This window comes from Meriones unguiculatus, chromosome 3 (genome assembly GCF_030254825.1).
Source record: "Meriones unguiculatus strain TT.TT164.6M chromosome 3, Bangor_MerUng_6.1, whole genome shotgun sequence".
Lineage (NCBI taxonomy): Eukaryota > Metazoa > Chordata > Mammalia > Rodentia > Muridae > Meriones > Meriones unguiculatus.
In genome coordinates, this window is record NC_083351.1 from 134853071 (window position 1) to 134880629 (window position 27559).

Here is a 27559-nt window from a genome sequence, read left to right on the forward strand (position 1 = left end):
GGCCACAGGGGGGTTACCAGACCAAGAAGATAAACAAGATTAAAATGAAATTATTTCTCCTTCCAAATCAGGCTTTTCCGCTGTGTTTGCAGCAGGGACTCTGGGGGAAACGCAGCCTGAACAGAGTTTACTGTGGCAGAGCCCGTGTGTGTGTGTCCAGTGATAAATCAAAGGATTTATGTGTTTAATTTCCTCTTATCGCTGACTCTTTTCCCATCTCAAAGATATGAATTTAGGAGTTAGGGTGTGTATCTACAGGTAGTAAAATGCCATTTTGTTCTTTCTCCCGGGCTGAATCCTCTGCGGAATTAAAATCACGGGGAAATCTTGTTAAAGATGTGTCGATTCATTATGCAGTGGAAACTCATGTGACAAAGACAGGCCTGGCTACAGTTTGCTCTGCTGTGGGAAGGGATTCCTTCCAACATCTGTGTTCTGGGGAGGGAGAGTGAGAAGGGACTGTCAGATCACATTTCCACCCACAGCACCTCCCTGGCATTGTGGGTCACCCTTCTACCTCTCGTTTTTGTTTTCCTGAATGTGGAATGTGACTGTCCCTCAAGCCAAGGAGCCGCCTACATATGCAGCCTCTCCATGCCACCCACTTAATGCAATCCTACCCTGATTGCATGTGCACCAAGAAGAGACTAGATTAAAAGGCTAAGGAAGCCTAGGGGAACAGGGCTCCATCAGTGCAGTGGTTGAAAGCCTTCATCCCTGCTGGTAAAGACTTGTCAGTGCAGTCTCTTTTATGTGGGAACACCCACGCCCCTCTAAGTAGCCGTCATCCATGCTCTGTAAGCAAGCCCCATAAACTCGTTGGTTCCCAGCGTGTAGACTTGTGTAGACTCATGCCTTGGTTTATCACTGGGCCCTTGGCTCTGTCCCCAGCTGGCTCTGGCTGTACCCATCCAGGGGTTCGCCAGGCGCTGGGGAAAATGTGTTCCGGATTTACCTGGCTCAGCATAATCTACTCTCCAGTAAGGCATGACTTGAGTTCGTTCACATAGTTCAAAGGAAACACTCTTTCTCATATTCACTCGTTTCTGCACTGTGTGTGTGTGTGTGTGTGTGTGTGTGTGTGTGTGTGTGTGTGAATGCCCCCATCTTATCTCTCCATTTCATTCTGGAGGTACCCACTGTTGTAACATCATCAGACCTTTAAGTGAAATAACAGGTTTATTAAACCGATGCTCTTTTGGACCCAGCTTTCTCCCAGTGCTCCGTTGGTGGTGTTACTCACTCTGCTATGTGGCCACTGTTCACAGGCTTCGTTTTTCGTCTGCTCCTTTCACTCTGAGGACATCTGTTTCAGAGGAGGGCTATGTCCTTTCATTTGTCCTTTCGTCACCCTGTCTCATTCTGAGGTACGTCATCATGTTGGCCTGCAGTTGTGCTCAAGGCTGTGAGCGTCTTTACATTGCCACAAATGCTAGTGTTGACCAGGGTTCCTGGAGAGGAGTTTTTCCTCCTTCCATTAAGGTCAGGGTTCAGATTTTAGCTATAGTGGTATAATATACCTCGTGAATATCTATTTTGTGGAGCACTGCTATTCATACCTCCTTTTCTGTTCTTAAAAACAAACAAACAAACAAACTTATTTTAAATTATGTCTATGTGCATGTGAGTGCAGCTTCCTGAAGAGGCCAGAAGAGGATGTCAAGTGCCCTCTAGCTAGACAGATAGTTTACAGACAGTTGTGAGTCACCTAATGTGGGTTCTGGGACTTGAACTTGGCTCCCATGGAAGAGCAGCAAGTGACCTTAACTGCTGAGCTGTGTGTCCAGCTCCCACTTGATTGATTCCCAACTGAGGTATCTATCTTTAGCTTGTGGAGTCAGAAAAATGTGATTTCTCTGGTTGGCAAGCCACCTCATGTTGGCTTTAACTGATGAAAGTCTTCTCACAGTGCTTTTACACAGGGGAGAGGGTGCTTGCTTTTCCCTTTACATGTATTAAAGAATCATCTGGGAGAGTGAGGTATTACTGCTTTGTTGAGCATCGTAAACAGTCTTCTCTCTGGCTTCAACTGACACATTTCCTGTATGGAAACTTGTGCTCTTTTGCCTCAAATGTCTGGTGCTTTGTTAAAGGGCCTTTCTTCATCTTTGCCCCCATCTTGTTTATGGTTTTCTCTTTGGACTGTTGGCTGGCAGTGTAACCCAAATAAACCCTTTCCTTTCCACTTGTTCTTGTTCATTGTCCTGTCACAACAAGAGTGAAACAAACTAGTGAGGCAGTGTGTGGTGAGTTCATTTGGTAGAGGTGTGACCATGGAGGTAGAGAATCAGGAGGCGCTGAGGGGGTTGGCCTCCTTCTGGTGGGTGTGATACTCAGTACTTACAGCTGAGTACCTGTTGGGCTGTTCCAGTTCAGTCCTTGTTGGTCATTGGTTGCTGCCTCTTTGGGAGCCTTCCTTCTTCCTAAATTTTTCTATCTTTTCATGATCCATTTTTAGTACTGATTACTTTTTCAATGAGTCGTCCCTTCACTTTGAGCTTGAAAACAGTGTTTTCTCAATTTTATGCCTTGTGGCTCCCACCCACCTACTGCTTCTCTCCCCATGTAGGTACCGCCTAAAGCATAAACAGCTGTTTTTGGGGTAATTTTCCACACTGCTGTTTGAGCGTTTTTGCAGTAGTGAAGGGCTCTGGGAATGATTGCCCCGCATGAACCAGCCATCCGTAGACACAAACACAATGGCAGCGTGAAGATGGGCTGTCTGAGAGTTCAGAGCGTAGTAATTGCGGAGTGCAATTTGCTCGCTCTCCTCACTAGTGTCTGTCTGGGGACAATCACAGGAACTTTCAGCAGCTTCTGAGGGGAAAAAAAAATCTCATCTCATCTTCGGAGTTGGAGATGAGAACAAGAAAATGAACGCAGTTTCTTTCGTTTGTGAGCAAAGTCCTGACAGTTTAACTCGGGTCTTCACTGCTGAAGTTTATGGAGTTGGTGTTTTCTGGCTGCGTAGGATGAGAAAGGGACAGCGTCTGTGAGGGCTGAGGCCTCTCCCGGGCACAGTCATAGCACTGAGGCCCATTAAGGACCAAGGATAAGAGCAGAGACATCTGAGCCCCAGAGATGTCTAAGGATATACAACCGGGAGACTGGATCCTGTCTGCAAGCTTTGGGGGCAGAGACTATTCATGTTTGGGGGAGTTCGCACTGTAGGACAGCCCACAAGAAACCTAAAACCCCGTCACATTGCAGATCCCTTCTGGTTCAAGGACAGCACCCCTGCAGAATAGAATTCAGGGTATTAGAGTGACATTTCTTACCATTTGGCTACCGGTTATGGGTGCTACCTCACCGATACCAGGCATCACTAAGTATCTGCTGATCTGAATGGAGTGTGTGTAACCCTTGCTTTACAGTGTCGGCTCCTTGCCTTCCCATGCAGGTTTAAAGATGTCTGTTTGTTCGCATCCATTCGAGGCCACCAGCAGTCTGTATGCTCAAGGCAAAATGCCTCTCCATCATAGAAGGCAGCTGGGTTCCTGTCTCTGGTTTCCTCCACCCACCCTGCCTCCGCTCTGTCATTACACACATTTGGACTCTGTCCTAGCCCTCCTAGCTGTAGCAGGCTCCACATGAGGCTGCTTCCCTCGTTTAGCCTCCCTGGGAGGTTCATGACTGCAGCCACCATGAGGCCTTATGACAAACAGGAGGAGAACATGCAGGCAGATGAAGCCTTGCTCCCTATGCTAGGCTACCATGTGTGAGCATGTGGTATTCCAGCCCTCACCATTTCCTGGATTTCTTAGATAGTGAGCAGTCTGTTTCACCCCATCATGGCCCCCGGGACCGAAGTGCAAAGTCTATGACCAAGACAATATATGAATTTTTAAATCAAGTCCCTAGTACGGCCCTTATATCGAAATCCAAATGCGCTTTCAGTTGAGCATGGAGTTGACGGGTTTAGAATACTCAGAGGCCTACTTGGCGGGCCAAGTCCAGCTGAGACGGTCTCTATGCCATTAAGGCACATGGGATAGGAGCTGTTAAAGGAAGACTGTGAGACAATTAATATACAACCCACAGACTTAGAACAATTGCTCCCTGGCCCTTACAGAGAAATTTTAGCAGCGCCACCTTGCAATGGTGGAACCTGTTTTGTGTGATGATCGGCAGGACACAGGGCGCTGGAACCTGACATTGCCTTTGCCTGGGGATCTTACTTGCCTGGACATCTGGGGCAGGCAGGGGCTTCTATCACAGAGATCAGTCAGGACCCGTGTGACCTAACATGGAGACCTGTCCCGAGTGGAAGTCCATGGAAGGCCTGCGTCTCACGCCGTTTTCCCACCTATCAGTACAAAGCTCACACAGGGCCACTTGGGTTTTTACCAGGCTCTACACTCCCGCAGGTGTGAGTGGCTCTTGATATCCTTAATAAATACTCACATTTAAGTGGAGTACCAGCAGAACATTTTTCTGAAGGTCTTTAAACTGGCTATTTATTTTCTTGGAGAAATATAACCCAAAATGGCCTGGTAATGAATTGCCGCTGTTGTTATGGGACTGGTTCATGGGTAAGGAAGATTTATGCTTCCAGGTAGATGTGAGAGAGCTAAAGAGAAGAAGGCAGCCCCGATGAGCATGGAAGGTCTGCACAGCTGTGGTCCTGCGAATGCTCATCGCTCTCTTAGTATGTTCTCCGGTTGTGTCATCCAGGTGTAATCCACCCACAAGAATATGGGCACGGCCAGAGGGCAAGCCACAGTAAGCCTACATTTGCACCTGACATTGGTGAAGCATGGTGGGGGCTTTTCTACCATGTATTCATTCCTATTGCCAGCGGCCTGCTTGCATGCTGCCTGGGCAGAGCCAGGAAGCTGCTGTGTCTACTCATGTTGCCTGTTTGCACACTGCCCAGGACAGAACTAGAGAAGCCGCTGAGGGAGGCACACTCTCAGGACAGGGCAGATCAGACTGACTAGTCACCCTCCACCCGCTGCCTGTCTAACCAGGGACACCCCTCTGTGCCCCTCTCCCCTAGTGCCATCTCTACCCCAGGGGCCATACAGAGACCTTGTGTGACAGCAAGACTGATGTGGGTGTCATTGCTCTCAGCCCACGGCCCCCTCTGTTCCCAAGTCACAGACTCAGCTCTATCTTTGCATCTTCCCCCACCTTCTTCCCCAAAGAGAAGGGCAGGTGTTCATCATTCTATCTGAACCAACTGTGTGTTTTCTATCCCTATGTGGTCCCCACCCTGAGGACATTCCCTTTGGCTGGTTTTCTCCTGATGCCACACTGGTGCAGAGCCAACGCCAGAAGCCTATTATCTTCCTCTCCTGCCCATGTCTTCTTGGACAGTGTCAAGGCTCCCTGATCTCAGAGTCATCTCCTTCTTTCCATTCTGCCAATGGCTGTCCTGAGTCACTATTGGCTGCTTAAGCCAGAGTTGGGTGGAGGGCAATCCACCTGTCAGAAGATGACAACCTGGAGCTTGGGGAGGCTCTGGGGATCTGGATCTGATACCAAGAACTTAGCACTTAAATCCTTCTCTGGAGTTTTCTGGCTTCTTCCTCTAAATACACCCATATCTGTAGTTAGTCAGGCAGACTATAGGCAGGTTCTGGAGCCATCCAGAAGGTCCAGCACTATCCAAGCATAAACATACAAATATACAGGAGGCTCTGGTGAAGAGCTCCTGGGGTCAGGGACCCTTCTTAGAAGGAGGCAGGCTTGAGTGAAGTGATGCTTGCTTCATTCCTTTGGGGCCTGGTCTTGTGATCCACACTGCTAAATGAGAGCATGTGGTATCTCCCTATCCAAGTCTGATGCTCCAGCCCTCCCTCATGGGAGTAAGAGAAGACTGAGCTAGCAGCCCACACTGTCCTAGGAGCCTCTGAGGATTGAAGGGCCTATAATAACTTAGAACCTGGCAGTTCTTCCCTATGCAAAGTATTTTGTTTGTACTATCACCTTGTTACAAAGGCATTGCCTCTTTCCTCCTGAGTCTGGTCCCACTGATAGCAGGAGCTCAGGACCACCAGAAGCTATGCTAATGTGGATGTTCCCAGTCAGATTGCCTGGAGACAGTTGGATGGACTGCATCAGCAGCCAACAGATAATCCAAAATCTATCACACGCAAGCGCGCAGCTCCGGATCACACCCGCTAAGCCGAGTAATGTGATTACTTAAGTGGCACCTTATTTACACTTTCTCACAGAGCTTAGGTTGCTGCCTCTCTGAAGCAGCCATCACCCAGATTTGATTTCTCAAAAGTCTCCCCGCTGTAGCCTCATGAAAGCATCCGTCCAGAGAAAGCCAGCAGTATGTTTTTAAAACTCCATTATCAGCTTGGAGCAGAAGAGAGTCAGGGATCCTTTAAAACAGCCACCATTTTTTTTGGAGCATCCTGCATGTTGGACACCTAGAAATAGTCATCTCTGGTCAAGCGTCTTTGTGCCCCTGATGGAGCTGGCATCACTGCCCTCCTTACCCAGACAAGGAAGCTTGAGCATGGACCAGAGATGTCATTTACACTGTGGCAGCAGAAATGACAGAAGTTGCCACTTAAAAAGCTGCTAGTGGTACTTATGTGTTTCAGGTTTCTGGCTGGAAAGCAGAACCATTGATTTCAACCCCAAGCTGGGCAAAGAGCTGGCTGTTTTAAAAAAGAGAGAGGCATGGGAAATGTTCTTCTGAGGCTTTGCTGGGCAACAGAAAAATAAGCCATGTATTGCTGCCAAATAATTCCAGCAGGCATCCATGACAAGGTCCTTCTGATTCTAGCTGTGAATGGTGTGTCCTGCTGCTACACAGGATGGGGTACCAGGCCTCAAATGCCTTATTAAATAGAGCCACAACATGGGTTTGTTGCAGATCTGTCACTGTGTCATGAGTACATGTACGATTTCTGGTGTGAGCACTGAGCCTTTCTCCCTCATGTTTTTGGAAGGGGTCATGGGCTGTGTGCTGGCAGGACAGCTGAGGGTCAAGCCCTGCTTTTTTCATATCCTTTGTTTCCTAATGAGGCTGAAGAAATGCCTGGATAAAACAAATAAGTGAAAGGATGGGTTTTACCACCCTAGGAGCAAGCACATGAGAAAGGCCAGTGGTTCCTTGGGTTGTCTTGGAATGTCTCTTGCTTGTGTCTGGCTTGGTCCAGGGGCCTCCTCCTTCTTGCTTCTGAGGCCCAGTATACATGTGTGCTTGTCACAGACTCAGGCAGTAGTCTTTGGAGGTCTTGGATGCAGCCTTTGAATGAAGTATGGATTTGGGCAAAAATAATTTCACTTCTCTGAGTCTGGAGGTTCCCTTGAATGTAATGTGAGGAACCTGCCACTTCTATTCTGTTCACTCCAAAGACTTTAAGTTAATGAAACAAGCAGATAACATCCATTTAATTCTGAAAAAAAAATCTTTAAAAGTAGAAACAGGAAGGAAACTCAGTTCTCCCAAACCCAAACACTTATAGCCACTGTCACCATTTTGACTTTTCTCCAACTAACTTCTTTTCTTCCCACCATGTGAACACATCTTTAGGATGCTTGAGGGCCTAGAACATGTGACTGGGAACTTGGTGAACAAGACTAACTGGTCCACAGGCTCTTGCATGATCTAGTAAAGCCATGGACTCCAGCGTATTAGTGGAGCTGGCTGCCCTGTCCCTTTGTATGCTGAGCACTGGGAGGGTGTCTTTAATGGCGAAGGAAAATAGTTAGTCACTCTTCAGTTAGTTACTCTTCGTATCGTTGGCTCTCTTTCTTGTGTTTGCTTTTTTCCTCCATTGTGGTGCTTGCAGGACAGGGTAAAGTGGTGAATGACTTGCTCTTGGGACTTTGTTCAGGAGTCTGTCCTTGTAGTTCTGGCCATCTTGTAGACAAACCAGCTATGCTGTGTCTTTAAGGCTCATGAGTTATTTACTAGGAAAGAGACTCGAAGGATCTCAGATACAATTACTGTTTGTGTTCATGCTAGTGCCTTAAAATCTGAACACACACACACACAAAATAAAGATCCAAGCAATAGCAGTTTATTGCCCTGGTCCAGCTTAAAATCCTTTTAGTATGCTCCAGCCCTTGGCAGTCTGAAAAAAAAATGCTATGACTTTATTTACACAGAACTTTTGGGTGTATTTGATTTCTTATTTGACATACTTAGGCTCTGAGACGGCACGGACATGGATTGTCAGTTTTTGAATAATAAAGAAGAAAAGCACAGAAATCATTTCATGGCTTTTGCTGGCTGAGCTCCCCTCCCCAGAAACCCATAATCTTAGGGGTTTGCCTCTTTTATCACATACAAGATCTCACTTGATCATTTTAACCTGGAAGGTTTTGAATTTAGAAGACGGGGGGCCTCAGAACCCAGGCTGCACCCTCTCCCTTAGCCCTGCCCTTTTCACACTTTCTTTGAAAATCTGAGTGAGGTTATCAGGACATTAACTGCTGTCCTTGTCTGAGGCTTGGAAGCCGTCCTTCCAAGGGTCTTGGTTTCCATGTCATGGTCGTATGGTATGGCACTCACTCTTGGGGAGCTGCCCTTTAGAGGGAAAGATGCTCCGTTATGTCACGCAGGGGAGGCACAGCTGGCTGTCAGTGTGCCTCTTCATGGGGAGCAGTGGCCAGCTAGTTGGCTCTAATCATGTCTCCCAATGAGGCATACATGCTCTGGTGGTGTGGGACTCTTGCCGTTGGACCAGAAAGTTTGGAGTCTGGGCTCGCTCTCACTCCTGGGGTGGGGGCCTCTGTGTGCTCTGTAGGCAGTGAACCTGTGCTCTGCCTTGAATTTGAAGCAGCTGGGGGTAGTGTTTATCCTCTTCATTGTTCTTCATCAATATCCACAGAGAGCACCCTGGTTCTTGGGCAGGGGCTGGCTGCAGGTGCAGGGGACAGTGAGCAGAACTGACCAGAGCCATCTGTTGTTTCTCTCTGGATTCTGGAGCCACTGACTTTTTTATTTATTTATTTTTTTTGTCTAGTTCTCCTGAGCTGAGGGCACCCACAGCTAAGACTGGGAAAATGGATTTAGGCTGGCCCCATGCTCTGTGCAAGTCACCTCCACCCCTGAGTACTCTGCATTGGGACTCTTCCTTGACCTTCAAGACCCAGCTGGTCTTTCTCAATGGAAATTGTCCTGCTTCCCTGGTGTGTGTGTTTGTGCTTGTGTATGTTTGTTTGTGTGTGTGTGCATGTGTGTGTGTGTGTGAGAGAGAGAGAGAGAGAGAGAGAGAGAGAGAGAGAGAGAGAGAGAGAGAATAATTGCTGGCCTCCTTCTCTTAGTTCCTGTAGCTATTTTTCTTTAATGACACTATTTATTTTCCAGGTAATCCATTTTTACATTTGTGGATCTCTCTCCTTTTGGTGGACCACAGGCCTCCTAAAGCTATGGGTTAGCTGTTCCTCATATCTGTTTTCTGCCCAGTGTCAGGGCAGACATACAGCATGATCATTGTGTATTAATCATGAACTTTCCCATTGTTCCCTTAGTGGTCATTGGGCTCCCTGGATGCCACAACACAGAGAGAGCTGAGCATGTTTAGAAGATAGCAGCTGCCTGGGACCACTCCCCTGGGTTTCTCGGTGCCTTCTGGTTAACCCCAGCATGGCCAACGATAGCACTCAGCCTCATGTGTAGACACTGGGAGCTGCATTCCTACCAGGGAAATCACACACAGTATTTTTTTTTTTCTGTCATAAAAGATTTCTTGGGGCGCTATGGGCTCCGTTTTGTCCACATGACAAGGATGCTTCTGTTCCCTGCAGTGAGCCAGTCGTTAATGGTCTCAGCTGTGGAGTCTGGGTAGGATGGCCCTGATCATGTCTCTTAAGTCCCAAGTCTATCAGCACCTTTTCGCTGGGCTTCCTGGGTACGAAATACTGTGCTGAACCCTGGTGCCTCGCATGAGTGCTTTCTGGACAGCAGGTTTCTGTGATCCTGCCTTCACTGGCAGCCGGGTGGATTCTGAAAGCAACGTTTAATCAGCCTCAGTGGGCTCTTCCCCTCACATGGTAAACCCTGGTTCAGTCAGTGAAGGTGAGGCTTGGCTCGGGAACGCGAGGCCATTTGAGGCAGTCTTGTTTACCCTGGCCGCCTCGCGATGGAGATAGCATCACTGCAGACTTTGCACATTTCACAGAACCCACAAATCCTGCCTTTGACACAGCTTGGAAAGGACAAAAGACCTTGACGGGATCTATTTGGGGGCTTTGTTGGCTCTGCTATGTCAGTGCTCCGAAGACAAGGCCTCAGGACGCTGTCCCTGGCAGGGCAGCAGTAGGGAGCAGGGCAGTTTCAGGACCTGGTGAAGGGAGTCTTCATTGTTACCACGCTTAGCCTATCTGTGGGGGTGGAGGGCCAACAGAGGGCTGGAGGGAACGGTAAAAAAAAAACAAAAAGAGCCAGGTAGCAGGTGGACATTTCAGGGACTCTCTGGCTGTGGGTTTCCAGAGGGAAGACTTGTGCCAAAGTGTCACAGCTCTTGGTGAACATTTTGCTGCTTGTGCTACGTGCACCATTTTGGTACATGGCTTCTGGGAGGGCTAATGGCAGGCAGGTTTCTGCAGTAGAACAGGGTTCACGGGCTCAGGGTATTTCTGTGAGCCTGGCTTTCCCTGGTTCCTGAAGCGGGTCTTCCTGGCCTTGGAGGCTGTTGCTATGCCCAGGGAGGCTAACCTCCCTAGGTGTGGTTCAGGAAGCTGGGGCCTGCTGTCCACCTCCCCGTGGCCAGACGACCAGGTTGTATTGCTGTCTAGTCCCTCAGAGACCTAGTGAGGCACATATTTCTATTTTCTCATTTACTGGCGGGATGCCTCTGGACCATGTGCTTGTCTCCACAGAGCAAGGATGCCCATGCCCCTCGCCATGTCTCCAGTCTTCAGATTCCTTACCCACCCTCCCTTTACATGGTGCCAAGGGAAGCTGCGCTATGGCGAGAACATGATCTTTAAGTCAAGTGGACACTGAGGTCCAGTCATGTTGCTCCCTCCCACTAGCTGTGTGACCTCAGATAGTAATAGGCCCCCTCCAAACTGCAGTGTCTCTTCTGTGAGGTATGGACGTTCATTGTCTCAGATAGTTATTGTAACGGTCAAATGAATCAGCACCTGGCCAGGTCTGCGCTGTAATCCACTCACACATGGTGGCGATTACTGGCACCATCATTCTCACTACTAGTTTCATTTTAAATTTTTTATTTAAACTTTTCAATGTACACTTCATTTGGTCCAAGTCTTGACCCATATACCACTCATTAGACTTCTCTGTTGCTATGTTAAAAATAACCATGACCAAAACAAATTAAGGAAGGAGTTCTTTAGCTTGGCTTATGGTTCCAGAAGGAGAGAATCCATCCTGGTGGGGAGCTGGATAACATTTCATACACACACAGGAGAGATGATGGAGATGGGATGTGAGTGGACAGATGATAGATAGCAGATGATAGACAGATGATAGATAGATACATAGATAGATAGACAGATAGATAATAGACAGATGATAGATAAATGATAGACAAATGTAGATGATAGATTGATAGATACATAGATGATAGATGATAAATAGATGATAAACAGATAATAGATGATACATAGACAGATGATAGATAATGAGAGACAGATGAGAGACATATAGATGATATACAGATGATAGATAGATAAGTGATAGATAGATAGGTAGATGGATAGATAGAGAGACAGATGAAAGACAGATAGAAACAGGAGGTGAGAAGTGGGGCCAGGAGCTGGAGAGACGGCTCAGTGGTTAAGGGCACCGACTGCTCTTCCAAAGGACCCAGGTTCGATTCCCAGCACCCACATGGCAGCTCACAACTGTCTGTAATGGATCTGACACCATTACCCTAATGCACATAAAATAAAAATTAAAATAAATTATTAAAAAAAAAGAGGTGAGGCCAGGCTATCAACCCTCAAAGCTCCCCTCACCCACTGCCCTAGTGACATACTTCCTCCTGCAAGGCTACACTTCTTAAAGGTCCCACTCTTCCCAAACGTCACTACCAAGGACAGATCAAGTGTTCCAACCTGTGGGGACAGATCTCACTCAGCACACACCAGATTTCAGCTTAGCACAGGTTGTGAAGTCTGTTTGTCCCTGGGATAATCTGGCGGGTACTTACTGTGAGGTAAGGCTGTTCCTCGGAGCACCCCAGTGCTGGACACCTTGACCCATCCCTCCAAGTTCTCTCTGTCATTGCTCAGGAAGCGGCTGTGTTGATGTGGAGACCGATGCAGAGGAAGGAAGCATGCATGAGACTGCGGAGGACCTGGTTGCTACCACTGAGGAAAGGAAGTGAAGCCAGAGTTTTTTTCCTCTCAGTGTCGGGATTGAACCATGGCCCTGTGCGTGGTGGGCAGGCACTGCACCCCCTCAGCTGCAGCGCGAATTCTTACCCGAGTAAATTGGCAGTCAGAGGTCGAACACCCCAGGGGCCGTGGTGTGGGGTTGGAGGTCCTAGAAGCTGGGGCAGAGGGACCTCGAATGTTCTGTAACCATCTTTAATGAGTCTGACTTTCCCTTGGTCACCTGTCCCTCTGATTGAATTAGTGTATGGCTTCCTCCCTTTGCCCCATTGCATTCTTTATGCAAATTACTGATCACACAGAAATTTTGCCCACTGAAGCCCATCGGCTTTGTTGCAGTACAGTTAATTGTAGTTGAAACTTTGTTTACATGTAGATCCAGGGACTCAACCTTAGTGTTTACCTACTTTGAAGCAGAGAACAGTCCAGCGTCATTGGTGTTGTCTCTTTCTGCTAGACAGGCTCTGTTCTGTAGAAGAGGGTCACTGGACCTTAGGGTGGGGTTGTGGTCTAGAAGCAGACCTGCAACTCAAGTTTCCAAGTCACATTGAATTGTTCTCTTCATACCAGAGGCTAATCCAATAGCACACATTGAAATATTTTGTAATTATTTTCTGTTACAATTGGTCTCCTTTCACTCATGTCTAAACTGGTAAAACTCAAACGTACAGAAACCACAGATTTAAAACTTAAGCATACTGTTTCCACAGAGCCTCTTGATCCCCTCTGTGTTCATGGAGCATCTCACTGACATAAAGCTTTAGACTGGGCTGAGATCACATATCTATCACCTGTTAGTCCCGGATGCCAGCCATGCCAGCCATGCCAGCCATGCCAGCCTTTGGGATCATTGTAAGGTCCTAAGAGTGTCCTGTGAGGTAGATACCAATAGTTCTGTTTTATGGATAAGGAGCCGACTCAGAAGCCTAGCGCGTCATTCAGGGCACTGAGCTTACGAGTGCTGGGCAGGCATTCAAACCCACACCTACTTCAAAACCTGCCCTCGCTCCTGCTGGTCCACGATGCTGGTTTTTGCTCCTTCTTAGATATTGACAGGCCTGCCTTTGGTCAGCTCAGACAACCTGGCAACTTGGCTAATGGGGACCAGAGGGTGGCTGGTTTCAGTCTCGGTTCGATTTGAGTGTGTACGGGGTATCCTTTCATAGTTTGTGGGGCCAGAAAAATGCAAAAATGCAGAACCAGAACACAGTTCAGGGGAGGAAGCACAGACTTCCCCTCTCTGTTTGAGTGAGTAATACCTTGCTGCCTGCATGCCTCAACAGGGACACGGTGTCCCTGAGAAGGGGGAGCTCACCAAGACAGTTACAGCTCTAATTGGCAGGGTGGCAGGGTGGGGTCGGGGAGGAAGATGGGTCAGTCCTGCTCATCTCACATTTCCCAAGACAGGAGATCCATGACTGCGCTGTCGGAGGTCTCCTCCTCCCGCTGTTTTGGAGCTTCCTGGCAAATAATGCTTTTGCAGAAAGACAGAAGGTCTATCACTCTTGGTCTTCGATGCTGTCTTGGGATGTTTATTGATTGGACTGATGTTGCAGGCAATGAGTCATTTGACATTTTCACATACGGGAACAGTGTCTGAGTGTCAGAGTGTCACTGGAGTTTTGCCAGCTCCCCTGCCGCATGCCCAGGTGACTGAGACACCCCTCCCCCAGCCATTTCCTTCTTACCTAAGTCCTTTCCCCTGGGCTCTGTGGGTGACAGACCTTAGCACAGGAATGATGATAGATGGAGTCAAATAACTGGCTATATGACTTTTCTAATGTTTGAAAACTCTGATGCATTTATAAAAATTGTGTACATTCCTTCTTGTTGTTTGATATGATTCTTTTATTTTTTTCCCCATTCATTACGCTTTCGTACTCAGGAAGTTGAGGTAGGTTTTGCCTTTTCAAACATATGTAGATATAGTATCAATCAAAATAGTTGCCAATAAAATGTAAATTGTATCTCAGATCTTTAATCTCCACGGTAAATATTTGTTTCCATTCAGCCGACCAGGAATATACACATTTGCTCCTCGTGGGTATGTGCAAGGATGTAATTCATCAAATGTATATAAGCAGTCCTCTGGCTGCGCATTTTCTCTCATTAGTTACACTACAAGTACGACTGTCAGTTATTATCTGTATTTTACTGGTGGGTTATTTATTGAAAGAGCTGAGAAACCCACATTGTTATTTTCTAAATCATTCTGTCTGAAGCCTGCAGGACTTTGCACCAAATGTCAGACCAATTTATCAAAGAATCGCTCTATTGGGGGGGGGGAGAGTGATTTAGAGTGGGTGTGCGAACACCTCCCCCCAACCTGCGCTTACACACACCCATAACAGTTATGGGAATTTCTCAGGGGCTACCTCGCCCTTAAAGCTAGACCAGCTCTCTTTTATTTGAAACAACTCTGCGAGAATTTATCATGTGCTGTTGAGTGATCCTTCAGGGAATACGCAGGTAAGACTGTGGCTGCTCAGAGGCCACCTAGGCTCAGGTGGGTGTGCTTGGGGGTGGGTCATGCACGCATGCTGAAATGCACCACAGCACACGGCTCCTGCCCTGGTCAGCCGAACCCACGAGTGATGTCTGGGGGTGTCTACCCAGTCTGGACTGGACGGCCACTTGGACCGTTACATTCAGTGTTCCCACCGGGGCTATTCCTAGGTGATGGGGTTGGGCAGACTTGGCAGAAGATAGAGCAACAAACAGCAGGTCGCTGCTTTAGGGATGGAAAGGGACACGGCTCAGGGTGAAGTGGCTGTCTGGGAGGCCGTGTCCCTTTCCCAACAGGTGAACTGGTTTGCATCATATAGCAGGTTGATTAGCAAGCATTCCCACTCTACAAGAATTCAAACCATAGCGAAGTGTCCTATGACATGGCGAGTGCCCGTATGGAAGCCTGCTGTGGAAGTTCTATTAGCCATGTTAGGGAAACCCCAGCCTTACCCACAAGTCTACCCGGTCAAATGGCATAACAGCACAATGAACTAGTTTGTGTTGAATCACCTTTTCTGAAGGCGATTCAAGATCGGCTCCAGTCCTTTATGGGCCTTTTCATGAGTTTGGGCTTGGCAGAGTCAGTGTCTATCTGGAAAGCTACAGTAAGGAAATGCCACTTCCCTACAGTGACTGACAGTGGTCCCCACAGAAGACCCCAGAGCAGGTGGGGTTTTTTTTTCCTCTGTCACAGCTTTCCTACTCACCCCTGGTCAAGACAAATGATGCCCTCATTTATTTTCCAGGATGGTAATTTGTATTGTCTCAGGTAATCTTCAGACAGATCAGCAGGGTTCAAACAGTTTAACTAAAATATGTATGAGGGAGAAATTATCCGTTTCATGTGCACTCTGTGGCTTTGATCTGTGGCATCTGAAGCTGTTGTGTGCAATAAATTAGCCCCTCATCTTCACACTGAGCGGCCGCAGCGTCTGGGCCTCCAGCCCGGCTTCTGCTCAGCTCTGCCCCTGGCTTTCCCTCAGAGCCGGCCTCAACAGTCTTTGCAGCAGAGATAGGAACTTTCTGAAAGGGGAATCCCTGGAGACTCTTTGGGGCTAAGTGGTGTCAGCCATTTTGGGCCTGCGGCCCAGGGGAAGAGCAGTCACATTTGATTGCGCTGTTGGACAGGCCCGTCCACGGCCTTGTTTCATGTTAGGCAGATTTCAAGCTTTCTTTAGAAGACACTGTCATAGTGGAATGCAGTGTTCTTGGCATATGGAGTCACCTGTGCAGGAAGTCAAAATCTGTGAATATTCACACCTCTGAAGTCCACAGTGTTTCCATAGAACCTGCTCATGTCACCCGTCCCCACATACTTTTATATCACCTGGGATTATACATAATAATTAATATAGTGTAAATTCTATGTAAATGATTACTACACCACATGGTCTGGGGAATAATTATAAGAAAGTTGGCTGTGTTCAGTGCAAATGCAGGTGTTTTACAAAGACTTTTGACACTTACCTGGTTGAATCTGTAAAAACGGCACCATGGGTATGGAGAGCTGTGTATCGATGTGTGTCACATACATGTTAATATGATTTGTGAATATGCACACATTTGTTAAAATATTTTATAATATGTATCATGTGATATAAAAATACATTTGTGCATGCATTTATAGATAACTTTATATACACTTGTGTGTATGCATGTACGTGTGTATAAGTGTATATATATGTGTATGCTGTGTGCATGTGTGCATGTATGTTTTTATGTTTGTGTATATTCATATGTATGTATATGTGCATATGTGTGTATCTGTTTGTGTGTGTCTGTGTATGTGCATATATGTGTATTTGTACATGTGTGTGTTTATGTACATGTGTATGTGTGTTTGTACATGTGCTGTATGTGCGTGTATATGTATGTGTTCATGCGTGTATTTGTGTGTAAGTGTGCATATGTACACATGTACTTGTGTATGTGCGTAAAAGTATGTGTGTGCATACATGTGGACATGTCCTTGTGTATCTGTGTGCATGTATGCAAACAGATTTTCTTTTCACAGGTGCTGATCAGAACAGAATATCTCTACTATAAGTGAAAACTGTTAATTTCTTTGCACCAGCTGTTAGCAGCTGTTCATTTTCTAGTACCAAGGCCTATGTTTCTGGGGATATTTGGCTAATGAAATGAATGGAGAAATCTGATTTTTGTCTCTGTTGATCCTATAGCATGGTGCTACAGTATTACCCAGTCTCTGATTCTTTATTTGACGTGAGCACCAGCCACCCTTTGCTTCATCTTAGACGTACACAGTTGATCACTTTCTGACTGACTGTCAGGCTGACTCTTGGAACTGCCCTGAAACACTTAACAATTCCATTGTCAGTCAGTATACTTACCCTTGAGCCTCTGTATAGACTGACAGGTTCTTGGAGATTCTTCACTAGCCAAAGTTGGGTAGATATCACTTATGGGATAGCACAATAAGCTAGAATTTGCCTCTCTTCCCAAGAATGGCTGGACTGCACGGAAAGGCCATGCGCCTCCCTGCTCAGGACAGGCCTGAGAGCCTGCAGGGTGGAGGGCACGGCACTCAGCCACTCTGTGCAGTTTCGGTGCACATTGGTGAGCATTTCTGAGTCTAATAAATGACTATATTAGATGTTTACTTTTCCGGTTAGGCTTATATCTGAAAATCAACTATTCCTGGGACTTTGTAAGTCTTTTCAGAGAACTCTGTCATGAGAAGATTGCATTTCTAGTCAACAGGCTAGCTCAGACAGACTCACGGTGCAAGCTCCATCTGTGCGGTAGCCTTCATCCCCATCTGGATTTGGATAGGCAGCAGCTTTCCTGGGTTAGACACGTGGTCAGAGGAGTGAGCTCAGCATCCCAGGCTCTGCCAGCACTGCGCTGGCCTCTGAAGTCCTGGTAGCAGGAATAATCTGTTTCACGGGTGCAGCACCAGGATGTGGGGCCAGATGCCCTGTTGCTGGGTGACAGCGACCACTGTATTTTTGTTTAGACAGAAAATAAAGACGTGGCTTGTACAAACTGCATCTTGGGCCCTAGAGAAGAGACCATCCTGATTTCAGTAGGCTGACAGCTTGGGACTATCGCTAGCTGTCGTTCCATCTCTGGTACTGGTGGAATGACAGTTTGGGATTCTTATAGCTGTCCTTGTGACTCTTGAGGGTCCCAAAGGTTAGTGAGGTGGGAGCTGAGGATGAGCAGATTCCCAGGTAAGGTCTGTAGGTGACATTCTTTCATCTCTGACTTTTTGCACCTTGCTGATGCTACCTCGTTAAAATGTCTCCTAGAGTGACTTACGTGAGGCAGCTGAGCCTGTGTGGGCTCCTCTGAGGGCACATGTACCTGTTAGGATAGTGGTCATGCATGCTATGATACATGGAGGGTTTTCCACCAGATGGTCAAAACGTAATACCCAAAGCTTTGGGAGCCCCCAGCTCCTTGGCCTGTGTTTAGTGGAGAGAAAGGGACCAGACGCAGGGCATATTTCCCCATCCTACTTGTTCTTACTGGGCCAGGAGCTGTTTAAAGGACTTATTTTGCATAATGAGTTTTCATTCAAGGTGTGCTTGCACATTTGCTGTAATTAGGCAGTATTATTACATTTGCAGTGGGTTTTAAAAATTCTAAGGCAGACATCGGCTCTTAGAGGCTTTACATTTAAAACTGCGCTTTCCTCCCAGAAGAAAAATGTAAAAATAGCAATTAGAGTTAACCTGCAAAGTGACATGGTCCAGAAGAATGCTTCAGATTCCATCCAGGTTCTCCAGTGTGCTAAAATCATTAGGGGATACACTGTCCTCTTGGGACCTGTTCAACGCTTTCTTGGACATCAAAGAGAATGGGATATGTGAACTTAAAAAGTAAAGGAACACGTCTTTGGCTCTGGCCCTTCCCTGTCGGACACACTTCTCAGCTTCCTGAGCCCCTATGGACTAGGACAGCATGTGCAAGTGAAAATATTTCAGAAGATTCCCTTGGTGCCCTAACTTGACGCAATCCTCCTTGCATGCGTTGTTTGGCAGCCTGAATAGTTTGATATATTTGTCCTCTGGGGGCAAGAGCCGGTTCCTTTTGGGTTGTCTCCTGCCTTGCCCTCCTGAACAATAGACTCTTCTGGTAACAGGCCCTACTACGGCTAAGGGGATAATGACCAGCAGACAAACACTGAGGGCTAAATATTCTACCAACTTCCACCCTTTACCCTGACACCATTTAGCACTGGCTATCCACTTTTAGACAGCACAAAGCCCCAATTTTGGACTGTATTTAAAATAATAAGTGGAGGGCGGTTTTGCAGCTAGATTATTCTAGACTTTCCTGGTAATGGCTCCTGGGATAGGTCTCCAAGCAACTCAGGTGAGCAGGACGGGTGGGCCATAAAATTAAAGCTGGAGCAAACTGGAGCAATCAGTTCTTTGGAGTTAAAAATAGCTTCGTGCTGAGTCTCAGGGGTCCACGGAAGGCTGTTTGAGTTTGTTCACACCCTGCAAAATGGAATCACTGGCCATGAAGCAATATGTTCTGAATTAACTCTCAATCTACTTCAGGGCTGGGGTGACCCCAGCAAGGATCTGATAGTCAGGCAATTGAATGGGAAGTAGGCTAGTGACATCCCCAGGAGACTGTGTGGGAGATGAGCTGTAGCATGGGACAGAGTGGACAATTATTTTAAGCTAATTGTACACTTTGGTGTAAATTAACTTCTCCCAAAGTGAAACAATTCCAGACAGCCTTCTGAAGGTATCCGTGGTGTGTGGAGTACCTGCCCCAAACCACAGAGCTAACAAACCAGTCCTCAGTTGAAAAGGGCGAAGTGCCTTCCAGGGGGTGTGGCTTGATGGGGGAATGGCATAGCCTCTTCAGTGTGGGGGTGCTGAGGAGGGTGGGGCCAGTGTTTTGCAGGCTGAAGGCTGTTGGATGTCAGAAGAGGTTGATGGAACCCTGAAGAACCAAGTGATGCAGTTTCTTGCAGTTTGAAAGTAATGAAGTCTGCCCCTGCGCACACACTTGATGCAGACTGCAGGCAAGGGGTGCGTGGCTGTGGAAAGAGCAGGAAATCCTTTGCTTCTCCTCTCCATCCCTAGAACCAAAGACACTAAGCTAAACATATGCCCAGGGTCCTTCTAACATTTGAACAATGGCCCTCTGGTTTTAGGCTCTGTAAGTGTTGAGAAACCGGAAATGCGCACCGCAAGATAGACGTCTCTGTGTAAAGGAAATGCTGACAGTTAAATTATCAGCTGTTACAAACACAGCGGCTTAATCATAAGTGAGAGCAGCCAGGCATCACCTACAGTATAATTGATAGCAAATTCACCTCACACTTAGGAGAGGTCCAGGTTTATATGTCAAACCAAGATGAGTAAAGCTGTTTCCGTATCGGGCTGAAATGTTTTTATAACTCCAGGTGTTTAGCACATACAATTTGAAAGGTGAGAATTGGAGAAGTAAATTGATCTATCTGATTGCATTCTGATGCTTGTTTAGGGAAAGATTTGTAAGCTGTGAGAGTCTTCCTTTGTGTGTGGGGAAATGGGGACAAGTCAGTTTTTATGCAGCTCAGCGCTAGGTGGTTGAAATCTGACCTTTGTTTTTTGTTGCTTTCTAGGATGACTATTTCAGAAACTGGAATCCCAACAAGCCCTTTGACCAAGGTAAAGGATGCAGCGTTTCTAGTTTCTAGCCATACACAGCATGGGAAATGTCAACCCGGTTTCCCTTCCTTGCATGCAGAGCTGATTTTCTTTCTCTTCTTCCTCCTTCCCCTTCCCTCCTCCTACCCACCCCCCGGAGGCTACCTCTCTGTCTTATTTTATTGACTTTGGGGTCTGAAATAAGCAGGTGGTAGAAATTATTTTATCAAATGGGATATTTGTCTGAGGTTATTTCTAGACAGATTTAAACAGTTTTTAAAACTCGAATCAGCGAGTGCAAATATTGATTGGTTTTGTTTAAAAAAATAGTAAAATGATTATCATGCTTATGAATCATGGGGCTGGCTGTACCCAGCGGTTTTATTCATGGAAGGCACTATGCTGACAGATGTCCCCATTCAATGATGGGGAAAAAAATAATTCTGGGAGATTTCTGAGGACACTTGAAATCATTTGTTAAATGTGTCCCTTATGGATTTTATTTTCAAAAACTATTTATTGTGCGTGTGTGCTCACATGCATGCAGACGTGTGTGCCTGTGTCCTCACACATACCCATGTGAGACGGTCAGGAGTGACTCTCAGGAGTTGGAGCCTTCCTTCCCCATGTGGGCTTCATGGTCACACTCAGATCGCCAAGATTGGTGGGAAGCGCCTTTCCCCCCTGAGCTACCTGGCCAAGCACTGTCCTCCACGGCCTCTGAGTAGAAGCAGTCTCGGTGTCTACTCACAGACAGGTGCAGCTTATCCTTTTCCCACTCATCCTACCAGACACAGAACTGTTCTCGTGGGGGTAGGTGTGAGTGCTCGTGGGAGACACTAGAACGCAACGAGGACCTACTTTGAACTGCTACTCTGTGCCTGTTATCCCATGAGTGGAAGCTCTTGGCACAAACATCACTGCTGGAAATGATGCTGAATTGTGCTGTGGGTGTGTGTGCACCATCAAGCCTGAAGCCCAGAGGAGACAGGCTACTCTGCACGCTTCCCAGGGCGTGTGATTCAGAGCTTTGGCTCAACTCTCTCTGGATTCTGCCTTTTCTCATCGGCGAAAATGATGTTCCAATTTTCATGTGTGTTTATTTCAAAGCTTGAAGTAGTGCAACATTTTGTTCATGTCTTTATGCCTTTCGTCTATCTATCATTTACCTACCTACCCATCTGAAATATTTATTATGCTCTCATTGTTTGCACAAATACCACGCCAAAACACCAAAGAACAAACGAACCGTGGTTAGTGTCCCCCAGGAATGAGGAGCAAGGAGAAAGAATGATCCCAGTGGGGCATGTTATTGGCCACAGTACAGGTGTGTGCAGGGAAGCATGCATGGCTGTGTAGGGAGCTGTGTAGGGGGCTGTGGCATGATGGGAGTTGTGGGTCTGTATGTCGTAGGGGATGGATGGAGGCTGTGTGTGGGCAGCTTTCCTTTGTAGGATTTGCCTGGGTTGCATGTGTGTTCAGGGGCTTGTTCCTGTACAATCACTACATCACTACAAGAATTCACAGTAGCCTATATGAAGGATTAGTCATCCATGCTAAGCATTCCCTTAAGTTTTCAAGTGTTTTTAGAAGATGAAAACTTCATTTATGAAAAATACTCATAGCTGCAGAGTGACACAGCCATGGTCTGTGTGTGATGGGCGATTCTAGCTGAAGATCTCCACTTCAGATTCCTGATGTGACAACAGCTCCTGATGTGGGCTATCCTGAGCTGAAGCTCCATGCTTAGATGCATAGATGGGCTCTAAGTTCTAGTCCCCAAGTTCTAGTAGCCATCAGATTTTCTCCCTCCCAGGATTTCAGACATGAAAATTCCGTAGAAGGAAGACACACATGCTTGTATTAATGCACTATGGGGAATATATAAAGGCAAGCGCCATTTGCCATCTGGATATATAAATGATTACTCCTCTTGCTCTGATGGTCACACGGGGACCTGGAGTCCCAAGGGAAACACGGCATTTAAACCTGCTTAGGCAAGATCTCCAGACATGGGTTTTGCCACTGTTCTGAACGGAGCTCTGGCCTGTTCTGCATGCCTGGAAACTTGGGTCTGCTGAGAGGAAGCCTCTCCCCAACCCTCATGATACTTAGAGGTCCAGCTGAGAGTCCTACTTGGTACCTCGGTGTGGCTGCTCTGGTTCTTTGTATACACGGCCAGGGGGGAGTTGTGAGGTGAGAATAGCCTTCACTTAAAATAGCAGCTCCAGCAGCTGCCACCGATTATACTGTGTGCCGCTTAATAGAAATGGGTAGTCGCTGACGGCACCAACCCTACACGGTGAAATTCAAGCCACAGCCATAGACACCACGGGGCATTTCATCATCTTCTAGAAAGTGGGAGGATTACTGAACCCCACAGAAACAGTCAGAAACAAGAAGCCGTTTCCATTGGTCCGTGTGCGCTCTCGGATGTTGTGAAAAGCACCACAGCATCTTTGGGGAAGAAAGTCAGGGTAGAAACTCAAGCAGGAAACTGGAGGCAGGAACTGAGGCAGAGACCATGGGAAAGCTCTGCCTACTGGCTGGATCCTCTAGCATCATCACTGTAGGAACAGAACTACCCACAGTGGACTGGCCCTCCCGTATAAATCATTAGTCAAAATCGTGCCTAAAAGACATATACAAAGGCCAATCTGCTGGAGGCAGTTCCTATTTCCCAGGCAACATCAGTTTGTGTCAAACTGATAAAAAGTAACCAGCCTGCTTTTCTGAACAGGGAAGGATTGAAGTCAATGCTGGGTGTGCCCTAGCCACTGTAGCCATCGCTGTGTGAACGTGGGAGGCTGTGTCTGGATCCTTGGACCCCACAGATGAAGCAGCAACACGCAGTCCCTGTGCTCCTGAAGCTGACAGGTGGTGGGGGCAGCAGAGTCCTCAGGAGCTCTTGGGCCAGCCAGCCTGGTGCACACAGGGCCGACGAAGAACCTGCCTCAAGGAAAGTGCAGTGCAAGGACCAACATGGAGGTCATCCTCTGACCTCCACATGACCACTGTGGCACACACATAACTACACAGGCGTGTGCAGAACACACACAGAAGCACACATTCATGGTAGGGGTGGCAGAGGGAAATAGGGAGAGCGGGTTTAAAAGTAGGCTTGTATCAGGGAGGTATTTGCTTGGCACAGAAAGAACTTGTTGAAAACCATGCTCAGAACTTATAAAAACTGCCAGGTGTCCGATATTGGTCATGGGGACAGAACTAAGAGAGGGCCTCTCCTGGGGGGGTATGCACAGTTCAGAGGTGTGGAGTGTGTGCTCACTGGTGGGTGGGGCCATGGCTGGGAGCAGGGTGAGTTTCGGCTTATTAAGACAGCCGTAAGCTGCTCCGTGTTTACCCTGATGACATGGCTCCATTGTGATTTTCTTCTGCCCCAGTTTGGCCTTGCAGGGTCTGTGCCTTTTGTCCACGGCTCTGGCTCCCTGCTGCTGTGTAATCGATCCTTTGGATATTAATCACTTCCAGTGCTGTGTCAAGAGTGTCCCATTCTCTCTTTCACCTGAGGGAATGGGCTCCGTGAGGACAGTTGTCTGTGGGGTCCAGAGGAGAAAGAAAGATACACGGAACTACGATGCCGTCATTAAGAAAATAAAAGATGCAGCAAAGGTTGTGCGTGTGTGTGTGTGTGTGTGTGTGTGTGTGTGACCCACTCACTTTAGAATGTTTAGGATGCAATCCTGATGACCTAAAGATGTCTCAGAGTCATGGAGCCCAGATAGACTTAGATCTCTACTGTAGTGTGGTCCCCTCAGGAACGAGGCTGCCAGTTGTTGCTGGTATGAAGTCCCAGCTGATGAGACGGGCTGTGTTAGGAGGAATGGCCTCCGAGACTCTGCATGGGTCCTGTCAGAGACAAGCAGACTTCTTTCTAGAGAAAGACACGGCTGTCTCAAGGACAGCAGGGTCATTGGAGGTGGGGATGAGGCTGCTCGGGCAGTGAGTGTGCATCATTCTTGTCTAGCAACCAGTGGCTGGCTTCCCCCTCTGCCCATGCAGGTGGCTTCAGAGAACATGGGGACATGTCCCCACAGCTCTCCAAATTTTAAAACACCCAGGGAGTCAGGAGCCCCAACCCGCATGCTGTTGACTTGATGGCAGAAAAGAAGAAAGCCCTGGAACTTAGACTTCATCTGCTAGGCGGCCATTCCAACACACTCAAATCTTGACGGAAAGCACAGATCCATGTGAGGGAAAGTTTTGCAACCAAGAGGAGAAGATTCTTCCCATTCTCTAGCGGTCTTCTGTGTCCTGGAGGTGGTGGGGTGCCACAGCATTCCTTATTGTCAGGCTGAGAGAGGTGTGGGGACAAGGTAGCCCACTATATTATTGTTTGGAACTTTTCCACTTAGATGAATCCAAAAGCTTACGTGTGGAGCCAGATAGAGATGTGTAGTCTCTGGCCTTCTTCTTGGTGTGGAATTTAACATCCTTGCCTCCTCCCCCAGAACCTCGGATTTGCATTCATTGGGCCTTGGAAAACAGTTTTTAAGGCTTCATTCACCTCCTGTGAGCCTGGGAACTGCTGAATTTCAGAGTCAGCTGGCCTTGTTTGTGGGAAGCCACGCCCCCTAGTTTCCCTCCAGCTGCCTTGCTTTTGCAGGAACAGGCTTCAGTCTCTGTTGCAACTTCAGGAAGGTGGTTCCCCAACTCGACACTTCTAATTCTCCTACACCTACCCCTCTGTACCTCGCTCCAGCGAAATTAATTCTTCTCTCCTCGTTTCTTGGATGCCTTGACTCCAACAATGAAATAGCTATCTTTTCTTTTTTTTTTTTTTAAACTGGAGTATTGATTTCTAAATGTTGCAACTCAATGCGGGCAGGAAAGAGAACATCATTAATTCAAATATCCGTGTTCTTGGGTCTAACTCCATCTCTCAGCTTTGGAATTGGATCAGGTTAAAAGTTTGCTCTTTCCTCTGCCTGACTTTGCTAGTTGTGCTTGTCCAAAAGAGATAAGCCATCAGATGTGTAATATTGAAATTTCATGGGAACCTCTTTTGGTCCTAGCTCCCATTTTTATTTTTCTAAAGGTGACAAGACTGTTGCTTCTCTTTTCTCTCGGTGTCATCTGAGCAGGTGCACAAGGTGTTACATTAAATTATGTGTTTCTCGGCAGATATCAGTGTCCCTCCCTCTAACCTGCTCATGACGCTCAACATAGTGTTTGACAGTTTCTTTTGGAAGGTGTAGATTCAGTGATGTCTTTACAATGTAATATTCCTGGAGGTGCCACATTTTACTCCAGCTCTTCCCCGATGATGGATGACTTCATTGTCTCTCTTTGTTTTGCTGTTGGGGTACTTTTTCTTAACATTTTTAACAGGCACACGCTAGCTTTCCTGTCAAGCCTTTAGGCTTACAGATAGTGCCGTCTCCCAAAGAAGGACCAGGGTGGGGTGTTGTACTGGCTTAATTTGACAAAAGCTGGAGTCATTTTGGAAAAGGGGATCTCAATGAGGAAATATTCTCACCAGATTGGCCTGTGGGCAAGCCTGTGGTACATTTTCTTAATTAGTGGTTGATAGGGGGACGGCCCAGCCCATTGTGGGAGGTGCCATCCTTGGGCTGGTGGTCCTGGGTCGTATAAGAAAGCCAACTGAGTAAGCCGAGGAGCAAGCCAGTAGTCAGCACTTCTCCACAGCCTCTGCAGCAGCTCCTGCCTCAGGTTCCTGCCATGTTGGCGTTTCTGCCCTGGCTTGTCTGGATGATGGCATCATAATGGAACTGTAAGCTGAAAGCCTTTCTTCCCCTTGTTATCTATTGCCATGGTGTTTAATCACAGACATAGTAACCCCAACTAAGACAAATGCAATGATACCAGTATTAAAAAGCCTACCTTCTGCAAATCCTGTGGCCTTTCCTGTCACTGACATGAAGGTTCCTCAGGCCCTTGCATTTATGAGTGTTAAGTTCTGAGAGCATCGTTCTGTATTTGTTTTCTCATAGAGGAAGGAAAAATGGAAACATTCAAAACATAATGCTCTTATTTTAAAGTTACAGGCTAACCAATGGGGTATGAATATAACTTCAATAAAACCAGTAGAATTAAATGAGCCTTTTAACCACCAGGGTGGGGAGAGGCGTTTAGCATAAGCTAAAGAAATGCTCAAGGGAGGGCTGGTTTCTTGCCGAAGAGTCCTGGGGAGGAAAGGGAAGGGGCAAAGGGCTCCTGATTAGATTTCGTCTGTGCCATTACTGGGTGGCCCCATTAACTCACCCTCTACTTTCTCTTCTTGTCTGTAGAGGGGCGGTAATGTGCAATTCTATCTGGAGAGACCTTTGTGAAAGTGACCGGCAGGCTCACAGGGGCCAGGGGGCAGGGCGGGGTGTAGAATGTTCCTAATGAAGCTGTGTTCCTTTCAGTCTATTCTGCTGGATCCACATGCGCACCCAGTGCTGGGACAAGTGTGCATGGCGTGCTCTGGGACCTTCTGTCTCTCTGATTGAGGTCCGGATAATAGGGTCTCGAGGGGTTCTGTGGACACCGGGGCCTCCTGTTTCCATGTAAGAGTCTCCTGAGAAGGTCCAGTCCACTCTAAGCCATGCTGATTACTTTCCCTCAGACTTACTTGATAGTGGTTTTTATTCAAGGGGGATGTAGCCCTCTTCCACCTCCCACGTGGGACACCAGCCTCTGGATTCGTTATGTTGTGTTTGTTGGGCCCCACTGAACTGGCTTTGGCTCAGATGAGTTCTCAACAGTAAAATATGTCTGCTGAATTTAAAAATCCATCGATGGTGCTGGTTTAGTTCCCTTCTTGGACAGTGTGGAGTGGTTTCGTGGTTTTCTCCATTTGCACAGAAGGGAAATGGGGGCTTAAGAAAAGACTGGACCTCCCCCCCAACACCCCCCATGCCTGAAAGCAAAGCATTTTGCTTACCCTCTGCTGTATTATGTAGCATGTAATTGAGGGAGACCTGTGCAATGTTCTTCTGCATAGTCACTGTGTGCACAGGAGCCGACAGTGTATGTTGGGAAGGCCCCGGCTCTGCAGTACCGGAGACCGGCTGCCGTTCCTTTTTGTGCTGAGCTCATGGGCTTTATTACACCTATGATGTGAGGGATCAACCTCATTCCAACCTCATTCTAAAGAACACAAGAAGGGCAGGAAGAGGCTCTGTCACATGATG

The 27559-nt window shown here is 47.2% G+C and overlaps 1 protein-coding gene across 2 annotated transcripts in view; it reads left to right on the forward strand.

The window, feature by feature from the left end:
- Window positions 1–27559, forward strand: part of Spock1 (SPARC (osteonectin), cwcv and kazal like domains proteoglycan 1) — a 453369-nt gene that overhangs the window by 180958 nt on the left and 244852 nt on the right. For both annotated transcript variants that reach the window (XM_060380587.1, XM_060380586.1), the window contains exon 3: window positions 20378–20423. In XM_060380587.1, coding sequence (XP_060236570.1) covers window positions 20378–20423 — 46 coding nt within the window. The remainder of the gene's footprint in view (window positions 1–20377; window positions 20424–27559) is intronic.